Source organism: Chinchilla lanigera, unplaced genomic scaffold (assembly GCF_000276665.1).
Source record: "Chinchilla lanigera isolate Chin_1 unplaced genomic scaffold, ChiLan1.0 scaffold00083, whole genome shotgun sequence".
NCBI classification, from domain to species: Eukaryota; Metazoa; Chordata; class Mammalia; order Rodentia; family Chinchillidae; genus Chinchilla; species Chinchilla lanigera.
In genome coordinates this window covers 3,805,439-3,827,761 of record NW_004955484.1, presented here as the reverse complement: position 1 = coordinate 3,827,761, position 22,323 = coordinate 3,805,439, and the positions used below count along the sequence as shown (strand labels likewise).

The 22,323-nt window shown below is 37.5% G+C and overlaps 1 protein-coding gene across 4 annotated transcripts in view; it reads left to right on the top strand.

Annotated features, from left to right (window-relative positions):
* The window catches only part of Hydin (HYDIN, axonemal central pair apparatus protein), a 380,912-nt gene that overhangs the window by 121,046 nt on the left and 237,543 nt on the right, over nt 1–22,323 (top strand). For all 4 annotated transcript variants that reach the window (XM_013503972.1, XM_013503969.1, XM_013503970.1 and 1 more), the window contains exon 11: nt 18,130–18,248. In XM_013503972.1, coding sequence (XP_013359426.1) covers nt 18,130–18,248 — 119 coding nt within the window. The remainder of the gene's footprint in view (nt 1–18,129; nt 18,249–22,323) is intronic.

Genomic DNA, 22,323 nt, shown 5'->3' with positions numbered 1-22,323 from the left:
GCTACCAGCAGACCTGCAGCCAGCTCATGGGTGGAGTCCTTGTAGAAGTACAGATCCACCTCCATGAGTTTAAATCCACTGGCTGCCTTACTGCTATTTGCTTATTCATCCTGGCAATTTTTCCTTTTATACAGACAGAAACAGCTTCCAGTTACTCTTCAACCTAATTTTTTCCCCTTTAGAGTTGAGGCCTTTCTTCTCAAGAGAGTATTTTGCTACAATAGTTTTAGGGTATCTTGCTCTTTAGGGTATCTTGCCCTTTAGTTTTAGGGGATCTGGCATTTTCTTGCAAAGGTACAAGTATTACTCAAAAACTTAGAATATTTTTGTTTTTCTTTTACTCTGCTTGTATTCAGGTGAAGTAGGGTCAACTGCAAAACTAGCATTTGCCTATTGCTTCCGAAAAAACTGTGTTCAAGTTTTGTTCTGACAAACTTCTAAGACATCTTTTATTTCTGCCATCATATTTTGTTTTCTGTGCCCTTATATAGCTAATTATTCTTTTATAGATACAATTTCTTCTCATTGATCTGAGAATAGTAATTTACACTTTCCTTTATTTAAGAGAATATGTTCTATGAATTACCTGCCATGTCAGTTATGTTAGTCCTCTATGCATTCAGGAAGTTCCTTCTGATGTTTTCCAACCCATGGTTTTCCATTCATATGTAAGAATGAGGAACATGTATTTAATTTTTTTCCATGTGTTTAATTTTGAAAGTAGCCTGTGCTACTTGGCTCTTTGGTGCTCATAAGTTCCCAACTAAAGTATGGCTGCCATGGTTACTTTAAAACTGGAGAATGAGTGAAAAGAGGGAACAATCACTGAAGTCCTTCAAATTGCAAAAGTTTCACTCTTCTGCCCTGCCTTGCATGTGTTCAGTCCACATCTGTGCAGTCACCTTCCTCTGTGTAGAAAGAGTCGGGAAGTCTAAGAACGTGCAGAAGAAACAACTGCCTGACCCAAACTGTGTGTCCCCCACCTCCCCAGGTGTGTGTCCCTTCTGATCATGTTTCCCTCACCTTCTGTGGATGTAACCATCACCTTGACTTCCATGAGCCTCATTTTCTTGCTTTCATATATAATTTTACCACACATGTATTCATGCCTAAGCAACATAGTATCATCTTGGTTGTTTTTTAAATTCTTAGTATTGGAAATCATAATATGTGTCTTCTGCTGCTAGCACCAAGAAAATGAAGCTATTTGATAAATATTGATTCAAATGAGATGATATCTAAAAATGAATAAATGAGTGAATGAGTCCTAGTTTGACCTGGTCTGTTCCTTGAGCATGAATGTCTGGTTTTCAAGGCAGCCCCAGGATGAAGGTAGAATAGATTAGGAGTTTCTGGACTAATGTCAATGTATGCCCACACTTCAGACCAGCATCTTTTATACCAGGCTTCTTAATGACTTGAAAGAAATGTTGGTTCATCACTGTTTAGACAGAGGGTGGAAACGAACCAGTGGCCCTCATGCCACAGGTGGTGGGCCCTCCCTCCCATCTATAGCTCCCCGGGAACATCATTCGTGCTTGGCCCTACTCCAAGGGGTTGGCTGCTCTCCAGGAGGTTCCCAAACATTACACAATTGGTTGTATTCAGCTGTTGTTTTGTTTTCAGTTCTCAATTCTGCCACAGAATTCACATCCTGGGTAAACTGAATAGTATAATTTTCCATCTGCATGACATTTTTCTTTATTTTGTTAGCAGTTTATTAAAAGATAGGATTGCCAAGGAGAGGGCTTTGTTTACATAGTAATTCCATATTATCTTTTCTGTAAATTCCATGCAATTCTTTGTGTCTTTTCAAGAGCTAGTGATGATTCCTTACCATTATCTTCAATGAGCTGACAAAGCTTCCTGGTCTTAAGTCACTAAGAAATACTTCTGAGGCAGATAGAAAGGCTCCTTCCCTTCTTTCACTTAGTTTTGTTTCATATATACGGCACATAGAAATGAAGCAAACACATGTAGGAATACTTCTCCCTCACAGCTTTTTACATTTAAAAGATAAAATACTTTGCATCATTGTAACACTACTTTTTAAGTATTACCTAGAGCCTCATTTCACTATGAAATAGAACACAAATTCATACATTTATGCAACATATATTGTAGTGGGGTGGATGTGGTGACCCATGCCTATAATCTCCAGTGCTTGGGAGGCTAGGGCAAGATCGTTGCGAATTTAAGGCCAGCCCTGAGCTACATAGTAAGCTCAAGACTAGTGTGAAATACATAGGGAGACCTTGCCTCAAAACAAACAAATATATATTTATATTTTTGTTAGAAAGATGTCCACATCCTAATCTCCAGAATCTTCAGAACCTGTGACTGTGTGATGTGGGCATAGTGGAGTGGAATTAAGTAGTGGCGTGGAATTAAGGCAGCAGATGGAATTAAAGTTACAAATTATTAATGAGCTAATCTTAAAGTAGGGAGATTATTCTGGATCATGTGGGTCAATTGCTTCTCAGCCTTTTGGCTAAGATCAAGTGTGGATCATGTGGGTCACTCAATATAACCACAAGGATCCTTAAATATTGGTCTCAATATCTGAGTGATGTGATTTAGGAAAATCTCAACTAGCCATTTCTGACTTGGAGGGTGGAAAGAGCAAAGAATTGGGGCAGACTCTAGCCACAGAAAACTTTAAAAATATAGATTTTTCTCTCCTAGCCTCCAGAAAGGAAAATTAAAATATGCTAATATTGATCTTAGCCCACTGAGACTCACTTTGGACTTTTGACATCCAGAGCTTTAAGATAATAAATTTGTACACTAAGCCACTAAGTTTATGCTAACTTGTTATAGCAGCAGTAGGAAACTAATACAAATACATGCACATAACAAATCACAATAAGGCAAATACTGTAGCTGACACCAAGATCAGTAATCGAATATCTCAACCCCCTAGAAGCCTGTGTGTGTCCCTTCCCAATCACATGCTTCTTACACCCCCAACTCCTAGTCACTCTGCTGTCCTTTAGGACTCTCATTTCCTTGCTCTAATTTATAGTTTTTAATCCCTATGTATGTTCTCTTAAATAATACAATTTTGTATTGTTTTGAAACATACCTAATTGGAATCAGTCTGAGTGCCTCATCTATATAGAAGAGCATCTAGCATATGTGGGTCAGTCTTGGGGTGTCAAGGGAAGGCTCCTCAGGGAAAGTGACTCTTGAAGAACTTGTTAGTCAAGTTAAAAAGAAAACTAAAAGAGGTGGAACATGTCAAACATGGAAATACTTTGTAAAATTACATAGAAAAATACTATGAAAGGCACATAATAAGAGCATGAAATGGCAAAGACTTCCAAGTACTTGGGATGTGGCTGCTGGAGTGCAAACATAGACAAAGAGGACAATCCAGTTCATGGAGCGCTGATACCAGACTCAAAAGCCAGACTGAGGACACTGGACTTGAGCCCGAAAGCAGCTGGGAATCACTGGAGAGATCTCAGCAGCCGAGTAGCTGGCTCAGATCTGAATATGGCAAATATAACATCACTGAGATATTTTCAGTTCCAATCTGAAACCGGACAGTTTTTCTACTTTTCAAATCATCAGATTTACTTAGAAGGAGTTAAAACTGTTAGCTATTTATAAATACTAGCTCATGGCTGGATCTGAATCTTGAAATCTTTCATCTAACGGTATCAAAACAATCATCTTTTTTAAAAACACAAAGGGAGAAAGCAAAAAAGTTTAAATGAAAAATAAAAAACAAACACAAAGAGAAGCTACACGTGTTTGTTTGGGATCAGTATATGGGAACGTCAAAAGGAAGCAACACTTTCTGATTTAAACTGTGACATGTCTTGCGAGACACCGTGGTTCATGGGTACAGCAGAGTCAAATGTAGAGCAGGAGCTGGCGGAAATGATTCCAGAAGTATCCTCTTCCTTTCAAGACCTACTCAGCATAAAACCTCACTGTCCATTCTTCATTCTGTGAATTGCAAAAAGAAAACATCTGAATTTTTAGAACAGTTTGGGACTTTTGCATTTTACCTTAATTAAATTAAAGAACAGAGATTGAACTAGATTTAGGAAAACTAGATCACCTCAATTATTAAAAACATTTTGGGGTTTTCAGAACAATAAGTAATACTCTACATATAGATAGGGTTTCCTTTTCAGAATTCTTCAGATGACACTCTCATAATAAAATGAAGTTTCTTAGTTCTGTAAGAAATTATTTTTTCATCACCTATTTCATTAACAACTGAGAGATTCTTAAGTTTAAAAAACAAAAAAAATGATTAATTATATTTTCAATTATCAGGTATTTTAAATGTCAATGATAATATGCAAATATCTATTTTTATATAGCCCAGATTTAAGAACACTTGAACAAATGGCAAGTATACCTATGTTTTGGGACATGAAGGCCAACCATAAATTGTTCAATTCTTTCTGTAAATGCACTGTGTTCTCGGAAATAATAACAACTTGTAAATTAATTAGTCAGTTTGACCCCAAAGTTTTCATGGGATAAGTAAATGAACTAGAATTTCCTAAGAAATTCAGAAAAAAACAAGAATAATATGGAAGACTAGGCTCACCACTTATTAAAACTTACAGTAAATACCATTGTGTGGTTGTGAAACTGTAAGAAAGTAGTTATTAAATCAATATTCATTCTTTCCTTCATCCTTAACAAATCATCATCACTATTATCCTGCCCTAATCTGCTAAATCAGATCCTACCAAAAATCCATTTTTCCCAGTGTACTTGATATATGAGACAAATATAATCCCTGATTTCTTGGTCGCCTTGTGCCCTTTATTTACTGTGCATAACAGACCTTCCTAAATTTAGCAGCTTAAACCACTTAGCAATCATTATTAGGATCCAAGATCAGCAGTTTGGTCCAGGGTCAGCAAATGTAGGTCTTCATTTCTCCACATGGTGTCGGCTGGGGCAGCTTGAGAGGGAGGCTGAGGGCAATTTATAGCTCTCCTCCCTCCTGCATGGCTAGCAATTCATTCTGGCTCTTGGCAGGGTCCTCACCTGGAGCTGTTGGCCGGAACCTCTGTCTGCGGGGCCTCTCCATGTGGCAGCTTGCTCCCTCACAGTGTGGACAGTGGACAGAATTGTTGATATGAGAAATCTACTGCAGGCTATCATTTCTTTAACATTACCTGTCTTTTCTCTAACAGTGGTACTGTATTTAAACATTACTTCATGCTTTAATGTTCTACAGTTTCCCTGTGATAGATTTGCCTTTTTTATCTTGCTTAGTACTTGATAGACTTCTTTAAATTAAAATTTTTTCATCAAGCCTAGAAAATGCGCAGCACACATCCTTTCAGTTTTCTTCTCTCATGGTTTAGATCTAAAATGTCCCTCCAACGTCTCATGTTTAGAGGTGGAGCTTTTGGAAGGTGACTGGATCGTGAAGCCTGTCACTTCATCTGTAGGTCAATCTGTTGATGAGCTCATAATTTGATGGCATCACAGGGAAGTAGTGGACACAGGGGAGTTTGAGCTGAAGGGAGTAGGTCATGGGGGCATGACTTTGGGGACTGAATCTTGCCCCTAACCCATTCCTCCCTGACTCTTTCCCCCTCACTCTGCTCCCTGGCTGCTATGAAGCAGTTTGCTCTGCTACCCCTTTCTGCCATGATATTCTGTTTAACCTCAGGTCCACAGCAGTGGAACCACCCCCAAAGTGGACTGAAATTTCTGAGACCATGAACCCAAATAAATCTTTGCTTCTCCAAGTTGTTTTTCTCAGGTATTTTGTCACACCAATGAAAAACTGACTAATATGCTCTCATTACCTAAATTTTCTTTCTGTTTTGGATAGGTGTCTTCCTCCTGGAATGATTATGTCTCATAACTGCTTTACATTTCTAATCTCCTTGTCTGTTTCTGGTAGATTCTGTCTATCTTTCTAAGATATCTAGTTGACTAATTCTTTCTTCAGCTATATCTCCTCCTTGGTGTAGTCATCTATTGTTATGTCAAGAAATTATTTTTCCTTTTAGAAATTGTATATAGTTTTAATATTTCCATATTTTCTTCCATAATTATGGTTCCTATTTCTTCATTTAGCTCTTCAAATATTTTACAAAGGCTATGCTAGAGTTTTTGGAAATTTTCTATTATCTCAAAAACTGGTAGTGCTAACTCATGTTTCCAGTAACCACTTTTCTCATAATGGATTGTTTCTTTGGGTGGTTTGAAATGTTTATATTAAGAACTCATGTTTAACAGAGGCTCTAGATTATGAAAATACTTCCTCAAAGAAGTACAGTATTTTGTGTTTTCTGCCAAAGGCTCTATGGTTTTTATTTTCTCAGCTTCTCAGATTCTTGCATCTATCAGATAGTATACATGTGGATTGCAAACCCATACCTGGGACTTTGATTTCTGCTAAGAGCCTGTTTTTCCTATTCAGAGTGCTAGCTAGATGGTGAGCTTGGTCTCTTCTTCCATAGGTCAATAGGTGGAATTTTCCTAGTTTCCTTTTTGGAAAGCAGTAGCCTTTCCAGGGTCTTGGATTTATGCAAAGATCTTAGTTTAGTGATACCTTCCCAGATAAGAACAAGGCTATATCTCTTCTCTATGTATAAGTTAAAACTGGAGCTACTGGAGTATAAGGCCTGGATGTACTCTACAAGTTCTGGTCCTTCTTCAGGTTACCTTGCTAGTTTATTATGCTAGCCTGATTCTATTTTTATTTCTAATACCTGGTGTTTTCCTTCCTTTATTTTGAAGCTAGATAAATATTAAAAAGATATACTTACCATATTTTAATCTGATTTTTTTCTTTTTGTGGCGGAAGAATGGATTAAGTCAGCTGACCTTACCATATTGTCAGAAGTTAATGTAGTTAACAATTTTCAAATGTTTCTCAAAGTAATGGTCTTAGAGACTGCATCAGAAACATCTTGTCTACTCATTAAAAATGTAGGTGCTTAGGTTTTAACTATGTTTTATTGAAGTAAAATGTATGAAAGTAATAGTAGAGAATATTCATTTTAAATGAGAACTGAAAAGTGAGTAGCAAAGTTGCAGGGTAGAGGATTCAAATAGAGAGAAACCAATTGTATTTCTATATACTAACAGTAAACAATGGGAAATTGAAATTTTAAAAAGCAGTATCTCTTACAATACCCTTAAGAAATATGAAGGACAGATACTTTGACAAAAGGTGTGCAGGACCTGTGTACTGAGAACTGTGAAACACTGATGAGAGAAATTGAAAACCTAAACAAATGAGAAACTTTATGTTAGGCATAAGTTGGTAAATTCAATATTATTAAAATGTCATTTTCCCCTTATTCATATATAGATTTAATGCAATCAACATTAAAATCTCAGATTTTTTTTAAATAGAAATTGACAAAGTACTTCTAAAATTCCTATGGAATATTTTCTGCAAAGAACCCAGATTAGCTAAACCAACTTTAGAAAAGAAGAATAAATCTAGAGAATTACTATTATCTGATTTCAAGACAGTGCTTAAACTCCAGTAATCAAGATAATGAAGGATAATCTCCCCAACTAAAACTTCTTCAATCACATTTCCTGGTATGGTTCACCTTTTGCCATATAAGGTAATGTTTACAAATTTAGGAATTAAGATGTGCATATCTTCCGAGGTCATTAGTCAGCCTATCACTTCTCCTGTAAGGATTTTCAGTTGTTTTAACTCTGTATATTCATAATTCATCTTTCCTTCCTGATACTCAATGTAATGCTGTCATAAATCAACTTTACATAGTAATGTTATGTACATATATAGCAACACAAAGACTTTCACATACTAATCTCATTTAAGCCTCTTGATAACTAAGTAGGGTAGACTGGATACTTTATTTTTTAAATGAGGAAGCTCAAGCTTGGAAAATTTAGGTGAGTTGCCTACAGTGATTCTGAATCCAAAATTTGAACTGCATGTTGTGACATATCCTGTCCCCTGTCTGAACCACACCACCCCATGAAAAGACATGGTTTCTGTGAAATGACACAACCTGTATTCCATTATTATAACTGTTAGAAATAATCATCACATTCCAGCCCATCCAAAAACTCCACTCCCATTTTCCTAAGACATTTAGAAACATCTCTCTAACAACTCATCAAATGCTTCTGCATGATGCAAAATATTTTAAACACAAATTTATGAATGGATATACTAGTTTGTAGTGAGTAAAAATGCTCAACAATATTAGATACAACTTAGATTTTCTTTCTACACTGCTGTGAATATAACTGTAACGTAAACAGTAAAATAATGTGATACAGATTCTAAAAATATTATTTAAGTTGGTCCCTAGTTGGTGGTTGTCCTGGGTATCTAATAGAAACAAATTCTGGGACCAATGAAGGATTAAACTATCACAGGAAATGTGGGAAAACGAGTTGACAATGCACAAGACAAATTTATCTTCTGAAACAGTCAAAATTGGACTATAAAGCACACACATTTTTTCATTAAAACTCAAGAAAACATGTTTTTGTTTACCCACATATACATATGTATTATGGGATTGTTTTCATTTAGATAATGAATTTAGGTCAGACAATTTATGTCATTATTATTAAATGTGAAAATTTTGATAGTAACTATTGAAGTTCCAAGAAATATTCATATATTAAACAATTCTGTCTACACAAACATACAATGAACTGCTTTAGGTAACATCTGGACAATTTTTTCTTTCTTAATTTATATAGAAGTGACACAAAGTGATACAGATATTCCTTAACAACCTTCCTATATAATGACTGTTCGGACTTAACGACCCACTGCTCAGACTTACAATCTTATTTTTTTGTACAGTTCTGTGCATCTCAATGATAGATCCTCAATGTCTTCTTTCATACAGTCCACCTTGTTTACACAGGACTATAATTTTGCTGATTGTACTATGCAGTACAATACTATAGTTTTATGTTCTGTTACACGTTAAAGTACTGCATGTAAGAGTTATGCAAATAAAAGCAAAGTCATCAAATTGGAGCTTCCTTTAACCATTTCTTTGTTCTGCATATTGTAACGTACATACTATATACAATCCCTCATTCAGATACTATTGCATTTAATGACCTTTCTAGGCCCCACCACTGACCTAGTAGCAAGAACAGAACTTGTTGTTAAAGAGAAATATCTGTATTTGTAATGCAGTGTTAGTTAGCTTTTCTTCACTGTGGCAGAATACCTGAGAATACCAATTTAAAGGAAAAAAGGTTTGCTTTGGCTCCGGATGTTAGAGGTTTCAGTCCAAGGTAGGCTGGCTTCACTGTTTCTGGGTTTGTGGTAGTGGTAGCCCAGCACGACAGAAGAAATCTGCTCACTGTAGGGCAGTCAGGCAGCAGAGAGAGCAAGGACAGAGTCAAAGGGGAGGGGCTAAAGACAAAATATGCCCTTCGAAGGCACACCTTGAGTGACCTACTGCCTCCAGGTGGGTCCCACCTCCCAGGGCCCCATTCAGCTACACGCTCATCAGTGAATTAACCCACTGATGAGATGAGCAACCTCATGATTCAGCCACCTTTCTAGGTCCCACCTCTGAACTTGGTGCATTGGAAAATCAAGCCCTTTCGGGGGTCACTTCATAATGAAATTATAATAAATGTGTAAGTAAGATGTAAAGAATAATAGGAATATATGCAAACATAAAACCACCACCCACCTTAAGAAATAGGAATTCTCAGCATTTTTAAACGGTCATCTATATTCTTTCCTCTGTTTAGAGATAAATATACATTTTAAATTTTGTCAGTAAATCATTTTCTTTATATTGTTTTTATAACCATATGTGTATATGCATCATTATATGAATACTTTATGTTTGCGTGTTTAAAACTTTATATAAGGCTGGGGATACAGCTCAGTGGCACAAGTGCCTGCTTGGCAAGTGCAAAGTCCTGAGTTTAATTCCTGGTACCAAAACCAAAACCAAAAAAAAAAAAACTTTATACCAATGTTACACTTGTTTTTCTGAGATTTACTTGTGGCACGCGTGTAGCTATGGTTTTGTTTTTTGTATTCTATTGCTGCACTGCACAAGACTCCATTCCTGGTGCAATTGTGCTGCTTCTCATTTAATGCTGTTATGCTACTAAAAATAATGCTCTTGTGAACATTCATGAACACATGTCCTGGTATATAGCCAACTTCTAGGATATATCCTGGGAGTGGTGTCTCTCTAGAATACACAAGATGTACACATACTCAGGTTTACTGGATAATCAGACTTCTCCAAAGGGCTTGTGCCAGTTTGCTCTCCCACCTGCAGGATGTGAGTGTGCATAATTTTATTCCATAACCTTCACTGCTCTTAGTATTGATCAGTTTTTAACTTTTTCCCCTTTGGTAGGCGTGAAATGAAATCTTACTGTGGTTTCAGTTAGCATTTCTGCAATTGGGAACTTCATGATGTCACAGAAAATAGCATGTTGTATTGAATGGTCATATATGTGCTTTATTTCCTATGAAATGACTGATTCCCCTTTGCCCAGTTTTCTATTATGTTGTGTTTGTCTGGTTGATTCATCACAGTGCTTGATATATTCTAACACTAACTCTTTGCTTTTACATGTATAGCAAATATCTTCTCTCAGTTTGTGTTTCATTTTTTCACTTCCCACTATGGTGATTTTGGTGAACAAAGTTCCTTACTTTAAATATAATTGAATTTCACAGTTACGGTTTGCATACTTTGTATTACTTAAAATCCCTTTGTCTGCCCCAAGCTAAAAAAGACATTCTTTGATATTGTCTTCTTAAAACTCTTTATCATTAACTGTCACATTTAAGAAATTATATTGATTTTTTTTGTAGAGCAGAGTTAAGAACTCTCGTTCATTTCCTGTGGCTTCTCTGACACGTTACCACAAAGTTGGTGGCTTAAACCAACACACACTTATCCTGGATACTTCTAGCAGTGAAGAGTCCAAACTCAGTTTGAGTTAAAGCAAAGTGTCACAGGGCTGGCTTCTTCTGGAGATTCCTGGATAAAGTCCATTCTTTGTTTATTATAGCTTCTAAAACTGCCAATATTTCTTCGCTTATGTCTCCATTACTCCTACCTGCTTACATCATGACACTGTCTTTTCTGCTTCTGTACCAAAGTCCCTCAACCTTCCACTTAAGGACACTTATCATTATGTTTAGAGCCCACCAGTAATTAGGGTAATCTTCCTATCTAAAAGCTCTAACCTGAATCACCTTAATCGTTTGATATCTAAGGTGATATCTACAGATTCACAAATTAGGCTGGATATCACAAGTGGATATCTTAGGGGCCGTTATTCAGGATATCACAGCTACCATGTGGATGTCCAGTTGTTTTAGCTCCTTATCATACTACATAGTCGGTCTTTCTCATTCATATTCATGAGCAGATCTGTCATACATCAAATTCACACAGATGTGTGCGTCTGTTTTCACTACACTGTTGCATCCCTCTGTGATTTTATACCTTCTGCCACACTGCATTATCTTAATTCCAATAGCTTTATAATAAAATACGAATCTCCCAAGAATATTTCTCTTAAAATGTCTTTATATCAAACCTTCTATTTCACATTTAAATTTTAGAATTAACCCATCAAATTACTCTGAAATTTTGTTTAGCAGAGCACTGAATTTATAAATATAGATCAACTGGGGGAAATCAGCATCTTTGTGATATTGAATCTTCCTTTTCAAGAATATTATATATCTAGTTCTCCATTTTTTTTACATCTTTATTAATGTCTTTCTATAAAATTTTACAATTTTCCCTTTGCTGGTCTTAAGTCTGCAGAGTCCACCCAAAAAGGTATATATAATTCAAGAAAAGGAAAATTTGTGTAAATATTTTAATTCTAAGTTCATTGAGACGTCATTAATGCAAGTTACCTTTGGCCTCTGCAATTACAAGAGGTTTCCAAGGTGGTGGCCATTAGCTTCCAGACATTTATTAGTACAGCAAACTGCCACTTGGGTCACTGAGATTGCTACATATGCACTTTCAATTTCTTCTCTAAGGGCCATCAGTGTGTAGTGGGTTTCCTGCAATATACAGCATCCACAAGGGTAACACCATCTGTTGAGAAAACATCATAATATTTTTATTTTCCTGAAGCGTGTATACATTTTTTGGTGGACTCTATATTTTGTTGATTCATTTCTAGGTACTTTATATTCTTGTTGCTGTTATAAATAGTATCCTGAGAATTAAAGTTTTTTATTGTTACTGAGTATAGAAATGCAGTTGATGATTCAGAACTGATCTGATAGCCCCCAAAGTTACTCTGTCTTACTAATTTTAAAAAATGTGTTTATAGATCCTTTTGGATTTTCCAAGTAGAGTTCCAAGATATGTAGTAATGGCAATTTGTTCTTCCTGTTTGTACTTTTCCTCCCTTTTTCTTATCTTGCCACACAGGAATAAGCATAATATTGACCATCAAGGTATCTTGGCTGGTATCTTCATCTGTTTGCATTACTGTAACAAAATACCATAGACTCAGTGGTTTATAAGCAATAGAAAATTATCCCTAGCAGTTCTGGAAGCTAGGAAGCCCAATATGCAGGTGCCAGCAGATTTAGGGCCTGGTGAAGGCCCATTCCTCAAAGTGCCAGCTATAGGTTGGATCTTCAACGTTTCCCAAAGGCCCACATGCCACAGGCTTGGTCACCAGCCTGTGGTGTTTAACGGAGGCGGTGCAACTTTCAGGAGATGGGGTCTATTTGAAGGACATCAGGTCACTGGGGGGCTCTTAAAGGAGATATTGGGCCCCTGCCCCCCTTGCTTCTGGTCACCATGAGGTGATGTCCTCCTCTGCCACCCGCTCATGCTGTGATGTACTGCTCTGCCATAGGCCCAAAGCAGTCAGGGACTAAAACCTCTGGAACTGCAAGCCAAAATAAGCTCTTCCTTAAAGGTGATTTAGCTCAGGTATTTTTTTTCCATAACAGAAAGCCACCTAACAGTGCCTTGTGGCTAAGTCCTTACCCCGTGAAAGAGGCAGAGAAGCCTCAGCAGGCTTCTTTTATAAAGACACTAATCTTGCATTCTTACATCTGGTAATCTGAGCAACTTCGTGGAAGATAACAATATATAACATAACGACAGTTGTTAATTCCTATTATCTTATTTGGAAATCCTGTACTGTTTTTACTGTTTTGTGTTGTTTTGTGTTTATCTTTGTTGTTACCATTTTGTTATTTTTTTCTCTTTAAAATAAAAATAAATAGTCCCATTAATGAAGCTCCATCTTCAATATCCAATCACCCTCCCAAAGGTTCCCCCTCACTTTGGGGATTCTGATTTCAGCACATGAATTTGAGGGTGTTGGGGACACATTTAGACCATAACAGATGGCAAGTTTTCAAAAGCCCATAGTTTGCATTTTCTGGTATTTAATGCAATGAAGCTGTTGCATTCCGGGATTTCAGGCTCATTAAAGGGGCTCTGTAGAGTATTGCTCCTCTTGAGTATGAAACCAGTACGCTATAATCATAGATGAGAAATTGCTTTACTATTAAAAATACTTTACTATTATGCTCCTTTAATAAGGAATCTGTCCTTGAATCTTAGAAGTTCTTTCATGCTTGTCCCTCTTGCTGCCTCTTGCCAAGCTAAGAAAAAATATCTGCTCAGAAAATCTTGTAGAGAAATAACATTTATAATGTGACCCTAAAATTTAGATGAACTCTTAGAAGTGCAAGGCTAGTTATTACTTGTACTCCCATTCTGTCCTGGCTGGGGGAAGTGGCTAGCTACCAAAAAGACACTCCTTTGAAGTAATTAATAATTCCCAAAGAAACATTGGCATACTGCTTTATTATAGCACATCTCCATTTTTTTTAAAGGAAGGCAGTCAAGGTAACAGATGGAGAAAGTTTTAGGCCTGACAGTTATAAATAGACCTGCAATTTATTTCATGATATATCTGTATTTCTCTTTCTTTGCCATTCTGAAAGTTGGATCTCAATCAAAATACATTTCTCTTGACCAAGGAGTAAAAAAATTGTTGCAATGGATTAAAATCCTAAAATAATGATGAGGAGTGACAGTGTTTGGTTCTTCTAGAAGTTTTATTCATGTTTCAGACTATTGTTGCTCTATTACCTGATTTTTAGAGGAACCTCTTTTCCAGGGATCGGGTGGAGTCAGGGAACCTTCTCAATAAATCAGCTGTCCCAAGTAGAACCATCATTTTTCTTGTTTCTAGTGATCTAAGTTATACTTGCCCGATGACCGCTATGTTGCCAAGCACTAAATGCGACAAAATGACAACATTCTTGTCATTAAAAGGACAGTCATGGGGAGAAAGCATTAAAGACGCAGAAGCTAAATAGCAATACAACACAGTGCAAAATAAAATATCCCAGGAATAACGATGATAATAAACTATAATTATCATTTTATTGTTCCATATTTGCTGTAATACTGCTCTAACAAAGCTTTGAAGGTATTTTGAATGTTCAAAATTTTGCATATAGAACAAATAGATTATTTTTTCCTTAAAGAACTTTAGATTTAAATGATAGAAATATAAGGAAAACCATCAAACTATGCCCACTGCTGGGGAAGATAGGGAGAAACAGGGACCTTAAGTATTACTGTTGTTTTCGTGTAATTAGTAAAACCATTTGGGAAGGCACTATGGCCATAGCTCTCAAAATGTCAAGTGAGCACTCTTTTGTTCTGGAAAGTCTACTTCCAATAATGGTGGGCTGGGTTATTTGGATTCTCTCTCTCTCTCTCCCTCTCCCTTCTATCTCCCCCTCCATCTTTCCCTATCTTTCTTTTCCCACTATCTTTCTTTTCCTCTCTCTAAGGACAACTAGAAAAGATAAGCAAAATATTTTTAAGAAATCTTTTGAAAGCAAAAGAGAACTACCAGGGCCGTGAAGAATTATAGGGCCAAGACCCAAAAGAAGGAAATCAAAACCATAGACTTTGGGGCCACTTTATTCTTAAAGACACTATCTTTTTTGGTAGAAACTGCAGAGTTTAAATGGTTGGTAGAGATATGGAGGAAAACATAGGTATTCATTTACGAGCTATCCAAGCAGTAAGCTCCCTGGCAATCTCCCAGGCTTCAGAGTGGGGCCCAGTGAACTAGAAACTCAGTATGGGCCGACCATCACAAAGTCTGAAGCTCAGCTTTGAATCGTTTTTCTCTTATTGATTTAAGGCATTTTTTCTCCACTGAGGTTCCAAAAGGTATTTAATCCCTAATATCCTATAGTATTTCTTATTTATTAGGAATTAGCTCTTCTTTTTTATATCTAGGGTAGTACTAGGTATATACCCTTCATGGAAAAATGAAAAAAAAAGTAGTCTTGTAAATGATATGCAGCAAGACTTAATTTTGTAGCAAAATCTTAGTTGAGAACACTGAAATTGAGTTTTCTGGAACTGTAAATGCCCCCAAGTTACCAACGGGAAGCTAGAGGAAGATATCTTCTGAGGCTTTCAAATCACCTCTATAATTTTTATATACACTAATTAGCATTTAGTCAACAAAGAACCAAGCATATAAGGAAGACAATGTGATAGAAAACCTAGATAAACAGTAGAAACAAACCCATTAAAACATAAAATAGAATTAACATGGATTTTTAAAATGTTTTTATCAGACAGAATTAAGGGCATACCTGGAAACTATTAAAAAATTAATGGAAAATCTTAGAGCTGAAAAGTTATATAACAAATTAAGAACTCAGTGAATGAATTTAACAACCTGTTAGGTATAGCCAGAGGTAGATTTTATAAACTGAAAATTAGATAAATCAAAATAAAATGTATGAAAATACAGAATCATGTGGAGACAAAACACAGAAAGAGCATAAAAATCAAATGGAATGCAGCAAAAAGTGTGGGGTGCATCCGTGGTGTATGTGTGTGTGTGTGTGTGTGTGTGTGTGTGTGTCAGAAAGAGAGAAAGAGAGATACAAGGAGAGAGGGAGAGAGGGAGAGAGAAGCAATATTTGAAGAGATAATGCCAGAAAACTTTCTAAAACTGACATCAGGCACAGATTTGCCTGTTCAATAAGTGTTACAAATCCCCAAAAGGATAAATACAACCTTGCCTAAGAACATTGTAATAAAACTTTTGAAAACCAAAGACAAAAAGCATTCTGAAGACAAGACCCATCACCTCAAATGAGCAATGAGACTGTGAGTTGACTTCCCAACAGAAATAGTGGAATAATATGGTATCTTCAAAATACTTGAAGAAAATATATAGGAAAATTATTCGTGAATAGATGTTCAAGGATAGTAGTTACTCTGCAAATAGTCATAGTGAAAATCTGGAAAACTCTTAAATGTCCAATAGAAGATGTAAAAACAGTTATTTGTCTACCACGCAACCACTAAGAAAGATAAGATAGATCATTAGGTAATCATATATTAATATATCTCAAATACATTTTAAGTAAAGAAGCAGGATATAAAATAAATTGTAGCATATACTCTTTTATATCAACATTATTTTGATATATTTAAGCATAGAAGATAGGAGCCAAAATGTTAACAGAATTAGGATTTGGATAGAATTATGAGAATTTTCATGTACTGTATAATTTTTAAATAATCATGTATTATACAATTATATAATGAAGATATTTCCATTTTTAAAAAAGCAAGTCATAAAATCGTGTGGTTACCATTTGTGAGTTCATTGTGCACATATTGTAGCAGATACTGTTACATGCATTCTATTACCTCCATATGGAATAGAGTCTGCAAAATAAGGATCGAGGTAAGAACTCCTAGACCCATAGCACTAATACTCTGGAACTTCCTAAGTCTAGAGAAGTTCAGTGTGAACAGCACACTATGGAGCCCTATTTTTTTTTTTTTTTTTTTTTTTTGGTACTGGGAATCCAACTCAGGACCTTGCCCTTACCAGGCAGGCACTTATGCCACTGAGCTATATCCCTGGCCCCCCGTGGTGGCTCTTATTTTATGAGAAGCGTTAAGCAGTGGTTACCCTTCTCTGATCTAGAGAAATCACCTTCCTCTATAAGAAACTTCAGAATAGCGTTACAAATTGTGTTAATATTTCAGTGTCTGATTTTTAATTTACACACAATAACGTATGTATATATTGAATACAGTGTGATATTTTGATATATGTATAAGGTAACAATCAAATCAAGGTAGTATATTAAGCACTTCCAACATTTATAATTTTTTCATGTTGGACGCATTCAAAATCCTCTCTTCTAGCTATTTTGAAATTTGGTAAATTATTGCCAACTCTAGTTTTCCTCTTGTGCTATGAAACACTACAATTTAATCCTCTCTAACTGTATTTTTGTACCTATTAACTAACCTTCCCCTTTCATCCCTTTCCCCGACCCTTCTCTGATAATCAGTTTGTCTTAGTTACTTTTCTCATTGCTGAGACAAAATACCCAGCATCCAAAGTTAAAGGAGGAAAACTTTATTTAGTTCACAGCTTGTAGAGGTTTCAGTTGATAGTTGGCTGGCTCCAAGACAGGGGGTGGCAGAGGGGCATCACAGAGGAAAAACAGTTCATGGCAGGCAGAAGGCAGCAAAACAGCAAAGTAGCAAGTGGCAAGCAGCAAGCGGCAACAGCAGCCCTCTTTCTCTCTCATGTTTATCCATGCTGTCCACTCTTAGGCCAGGTAGCACTTACACGCAAGGTGGGGCACCCTTAAGGCTAGCATCACTCCATGAATCAATCCCAGTGTCACACACTCTAGAGCCAGCCCCTCCAAAAAGGCTCATCTTTGACCTCAGAAGGCTTTTGGGGAACATTTAGACACAGGCAATAACTCTGTTTTGCCCTCTACTTCTATGCAATCAAATTTTTAAGCTTCCACATATGGATTAGAACATGAAGTATTTGTCTTTCTGTGCCTGGAGGTTAAATTTTTTAATTGTCTTTTTTCTGCTAAAATGTCAGTCTAAATTGCAATATAGGTTGTTCCCTAAATGTAAGACTCTAGCTGTCTTCCTGTTCCTGAAGATAAGATGAACCTTCAATATTAGTTAATTTGCAGTTCCCTTTGTGCAGTGCAGGCAGTTGTATAAGAATCTTGAGTGTCTTCCTCAATAACAAATTGTGGATAATTTGAGGTAATAAAGCACACCATTTGGGGTAATAAAGTCTGGATTATTTTTAAAGGCCGAGAGATCCGTCTCCCGCTCCGAATCAAAGGGGAAGGAATAGGACCTAAGATTCACTTCAACTTTGAATCGCTGGATATTGGGAAAGTTTTCATTGGATCCGTACATTGTTATGAGGTGAGTGCTAGAATTGTTCGTTGAGGCTTTCAGCAGTACCTGGCATTTTTTTTTCCCCCTTTGGGTTTTTTTTCCGGTACCGGGAACTGAACTCACAACCTTGCACTTGCCAGGCAGGCGTTGTGCTGCTGAGCTAAATTTCCAGCCCCAGTACTTGGCATTTAAAATTTGTTTTATTTTATGTGTTTTTACTTAGTAGAAAAGTTGTATACTCACAGCCATTTGCAGTTATTCACTCTGATTCAGAATGTTGACTCCTCTCTCTGCACCTCCCTGAGATCAACTGTCCCATCCTCATCAGTCCCCTTTAACTTGACTAGAAGATAAAAGCATCAAAGCCATCATTTAATTGTTTTTATCCTCTTCATTTTGTAAGTTTCAAAGGGGGAAGCCATAAATACATCTCCCCATCTGTTTAGCACTTGTTCTCTGACAACATAAATCTTACAGATCTGAGCAGAGAGAACTCTGTACATTTTCTAGAATATCCCTAATGAGGATAGCTGTTTTCACACTTCTGAATTTTCTCCGAAGGCCCTCATCACCAATCCATGTTTCAAAACCCAGCCATCATGGTTTCTGGAGCAGACCTCCCTGGTTTGTCCTCCCAATTAAATAGAAAATGGAATTTTACAAGGTGGGTTCTTCAGGGTCAAAGTCACTCCAGTGTCATCATATCAGTGTCTATCTGGGGCACATTTTTGCTCTATGTCAATAATATATTATTGAACTAGTAGCTTCAGCTACTAATTGGACTTTACTTTGCTTGAGAATGTTCCCAAATTGTGTATGCTAGTATTTCTACATACATAATGGAAGCAACAATTTAATAAATGAGAAGTAGCTGTCAGGTTCTGTGTTCATTGTGTTTGCGTGTGTGTGTGTGTGTGTGTGTGTGTGTGTGTGTGTGTGTGTGTGTGTGATTTCTAATCCATACAAAACTATGAAAGGTAGGCTTTATTATATCTATTTTAAATGCAAAACATGAAGGCTTTAGATATTAATACCTTCAACAACATTGCCCTTTATGTGTGCTGAGACAGTCTACTGCTTTGACCTAAATTCATTCATTTAGTCCTCACAAAATCCATACAAAGTTGCTACAACTACTGATACACTTTATAGCTGAGTAAGCTGAGTCTTAGAGAAGTTTTACTAGCTGCTAGTAATACTAGATAAATCCAGAGCAAAGGCTGAGCAGTACTCTCCTCCAGCAGAGAATCTGGGAGCCAGACTCCTTCCATCTTCTACTCAGCTACTTCTTCCAGGTGCCCTAAAGATTGCAGCCCCATCTACAGTGATGCTGGCAAGAGAGGAAAGAACATTCAGGAATGAGCATGAGATTTTTATGGGAGGTGGTGCACTGAGCTTCATTCACATTGCATTGTCACATTACATTGCATGTGGCTGCAAAGGAGGCTGGGAATGTGCTGTAGCATCATCAGCACAGAAGAAAAGGAAGTGGGTTCGGGCAATAGCAAGCCTGACTGCTAGACGCTAGAGTCCTTAGGTATCTTGACCAATCACACAGCTTACAAATGTTGAGTCCTGGATCACAAGTGCCCTCTGTCCTGTCCTGTTTGCTGATCTTTGGATTCTTTAGGCTCTTAGTGGCCCGCTCTTCCATCCTGGGCAAATCTGGCCAACTCAGCCTCAGCTCAGTCCAACCTGGCATGGGGACAATGTCCTTCATCCACATGTTCACTAGGGTTAACTATGGCCTAATGGGATGATGCAAAAGGTAAGCAGAGGTGTTATTGTCCCAAGGAGATGGAATATACATAGGAACACAATCTGAATGAAGAAACCAGTCTTATGACTCAAAAAATGAAAAGTAGCACAGTATACACTGCATCATTCTATATTGCATTTGAGAAAAGATGCAATACTTCTTATTAATTTTCTTCCTGTAATTCATCCAGTGTGAATTTTCATTACATTTTAGATTGTACTTTGTGGATGCCACATCAGAAAAGGACCCTTAGTTCTGAGGCAAAATGGGTAGTGCTTCCCTGAGTGTAATAATAACTTCTTACAAACTTAATAGACATGAACTGTAGGCCTCCACTTCCCAACCTACCCGGTTTTAACAGTACTAAACTACAGTCCACTGAAGTATTCCATGAGGTGATGGGTCAGTTTGGAAAGTTGAGCAGTGGCAGGGAAAGACGGGGTAAGGTGCCTCTTATGAGAATATTCTGCCATCTCTGCGTATTTAATGCTGATGCTTCATTGTATCTATCTTTCAATTTATTATATTACCTTCTTAAGACAAATATGAATAACTAGCTATTCCCCTTAGTCACTGCTGAGCTTAGCAGATGCCTAGACAATAAACTATAACCCCAAGAGTATATGCATTCATCAGTGTAATTAACAAGGAAAACAAAAAGAAGATGAAGTTCTATTATCAATGTCTCCCACCTCCAGGAGCTAGACCACAGTGTGAGATATTACCAGCAATCAGAAAACCTCAGAATCATGTCCCAAACTATTTGTTAGATTCTGTACTCACAAGTAGGTACTTCTTCAGCAGGAGTAGGAGAATGGCATGCGTATTCTTGAAAATGGAGGAACTAACACTCCGCAGAAACTCTGGGTAAGATAGTCTTATTAATCACTCCCTCCAAAAAAGCAAACAAACACATAGGCAATTTGAAGAAAGTCACTGCTAATGCCTTTAAGTTGCGTATGAGTTACCACTAGCATTTGTCAGTTGCTTCTTAAACACAGATAAATTCTGGTTGGCATTAAGGATATGTTAAAATTATTAACACTTATGGCCATTATTTGCCTGGTATGAATATAAAATTGCCTAAATTAGTAAATTTAATCTTGAAACAGTATGACAAGCTAATGGTACAAATGGTAAAACAGGCACAGAGGAATTACAGGGTTTGTCTAAGGTCACATAGCTCATAAGTCAAAGGCACATCTGGGGTTTGAACCCAGGCAGTTTTGCTCCAGAGTCTCCAGTCAGAATTACTTTTCCATGTGGTCTCTTTAAAAGAGATGAAGGGTAAAGCACAATCCAAAGTACCAGGGAAAATGCAGAATGAGGGAAATGGTAAATAAACATAAAAGAGACACATTAAATAGCAAGCAGCCTTCATTTATGTGCCTATTCTAGTGCACTGGCCGTCTTTTCTTGGCAGACATGCTGTCTTCCTCTCCAGAGGCCTCTGACTCTAGTTTCTCTCCTACTTGTGCCCTCCTTGCAAGGCAGCCTGAGCCCCTGAACTCAGTCTCCTCAGCCTCACTCAGACCCCATTCCCTTGGCACCTTGCCCTCTTCCCCGCTGACAAGGACAAGCATCACTTGGTGGGTGCTTCCTCTAGGCGAGGGCCCTGAGTGTGCCTCATGTCATGAAATGCAGACGCACTCAAACTCCTCTAAAATACCTCCCCACTGCTTTACCACTCCCACCCTCCAAACGGAATTTAAAGTAGCCAACCACTATTTTCTCTGCACGCACCCACTCCCTAAATGTTTGTCCTCTGCACTCTGCAGTCATACCCCATTGCAATCACTCTCTTCTTCAAGGTCAGGAATAACCTCTAAGCAGAAATAAAAACCCTCTGTTACCTTTTCTCAGAGCTTATTCTGCTGACTTCTGCCCACATTGGCCTCTTCTGGGAATCCTCTTTCCTCAGCTTCTAGCTTTTGGACATGCTGTGCACATTCCTGTTAACCCTCTGCATGTCTTCAGTGCTGTAGCTGTAGGCTCAGGGGAGTCCATATAAAACAAGAGGCCATGCTTTTCACCCTCCTAGGTGTGAGGACAGCATTGGCAAGGAATGGAGGTGGTATCTTTGGAAGCCAGGAACAAAACAGTGCACCTGGTGCAGATTCGGGTTTAGGAATGGTGGAGGTGGGGACAGAGCAGCAGATGAAGACAAAATGTGGGGGTTCTGAGCATCAGGCAGGAGCTGCTTATACATGCATGCACGTGCGCACACACACACACACACACACACACACACACACGCAACTAGTTGTGTAACCAAATATGAGCAATAATGTAGTGCCAGAAAATTAGCAGACTAACTTCATTTTAAAGAGTACACTAAAAAAA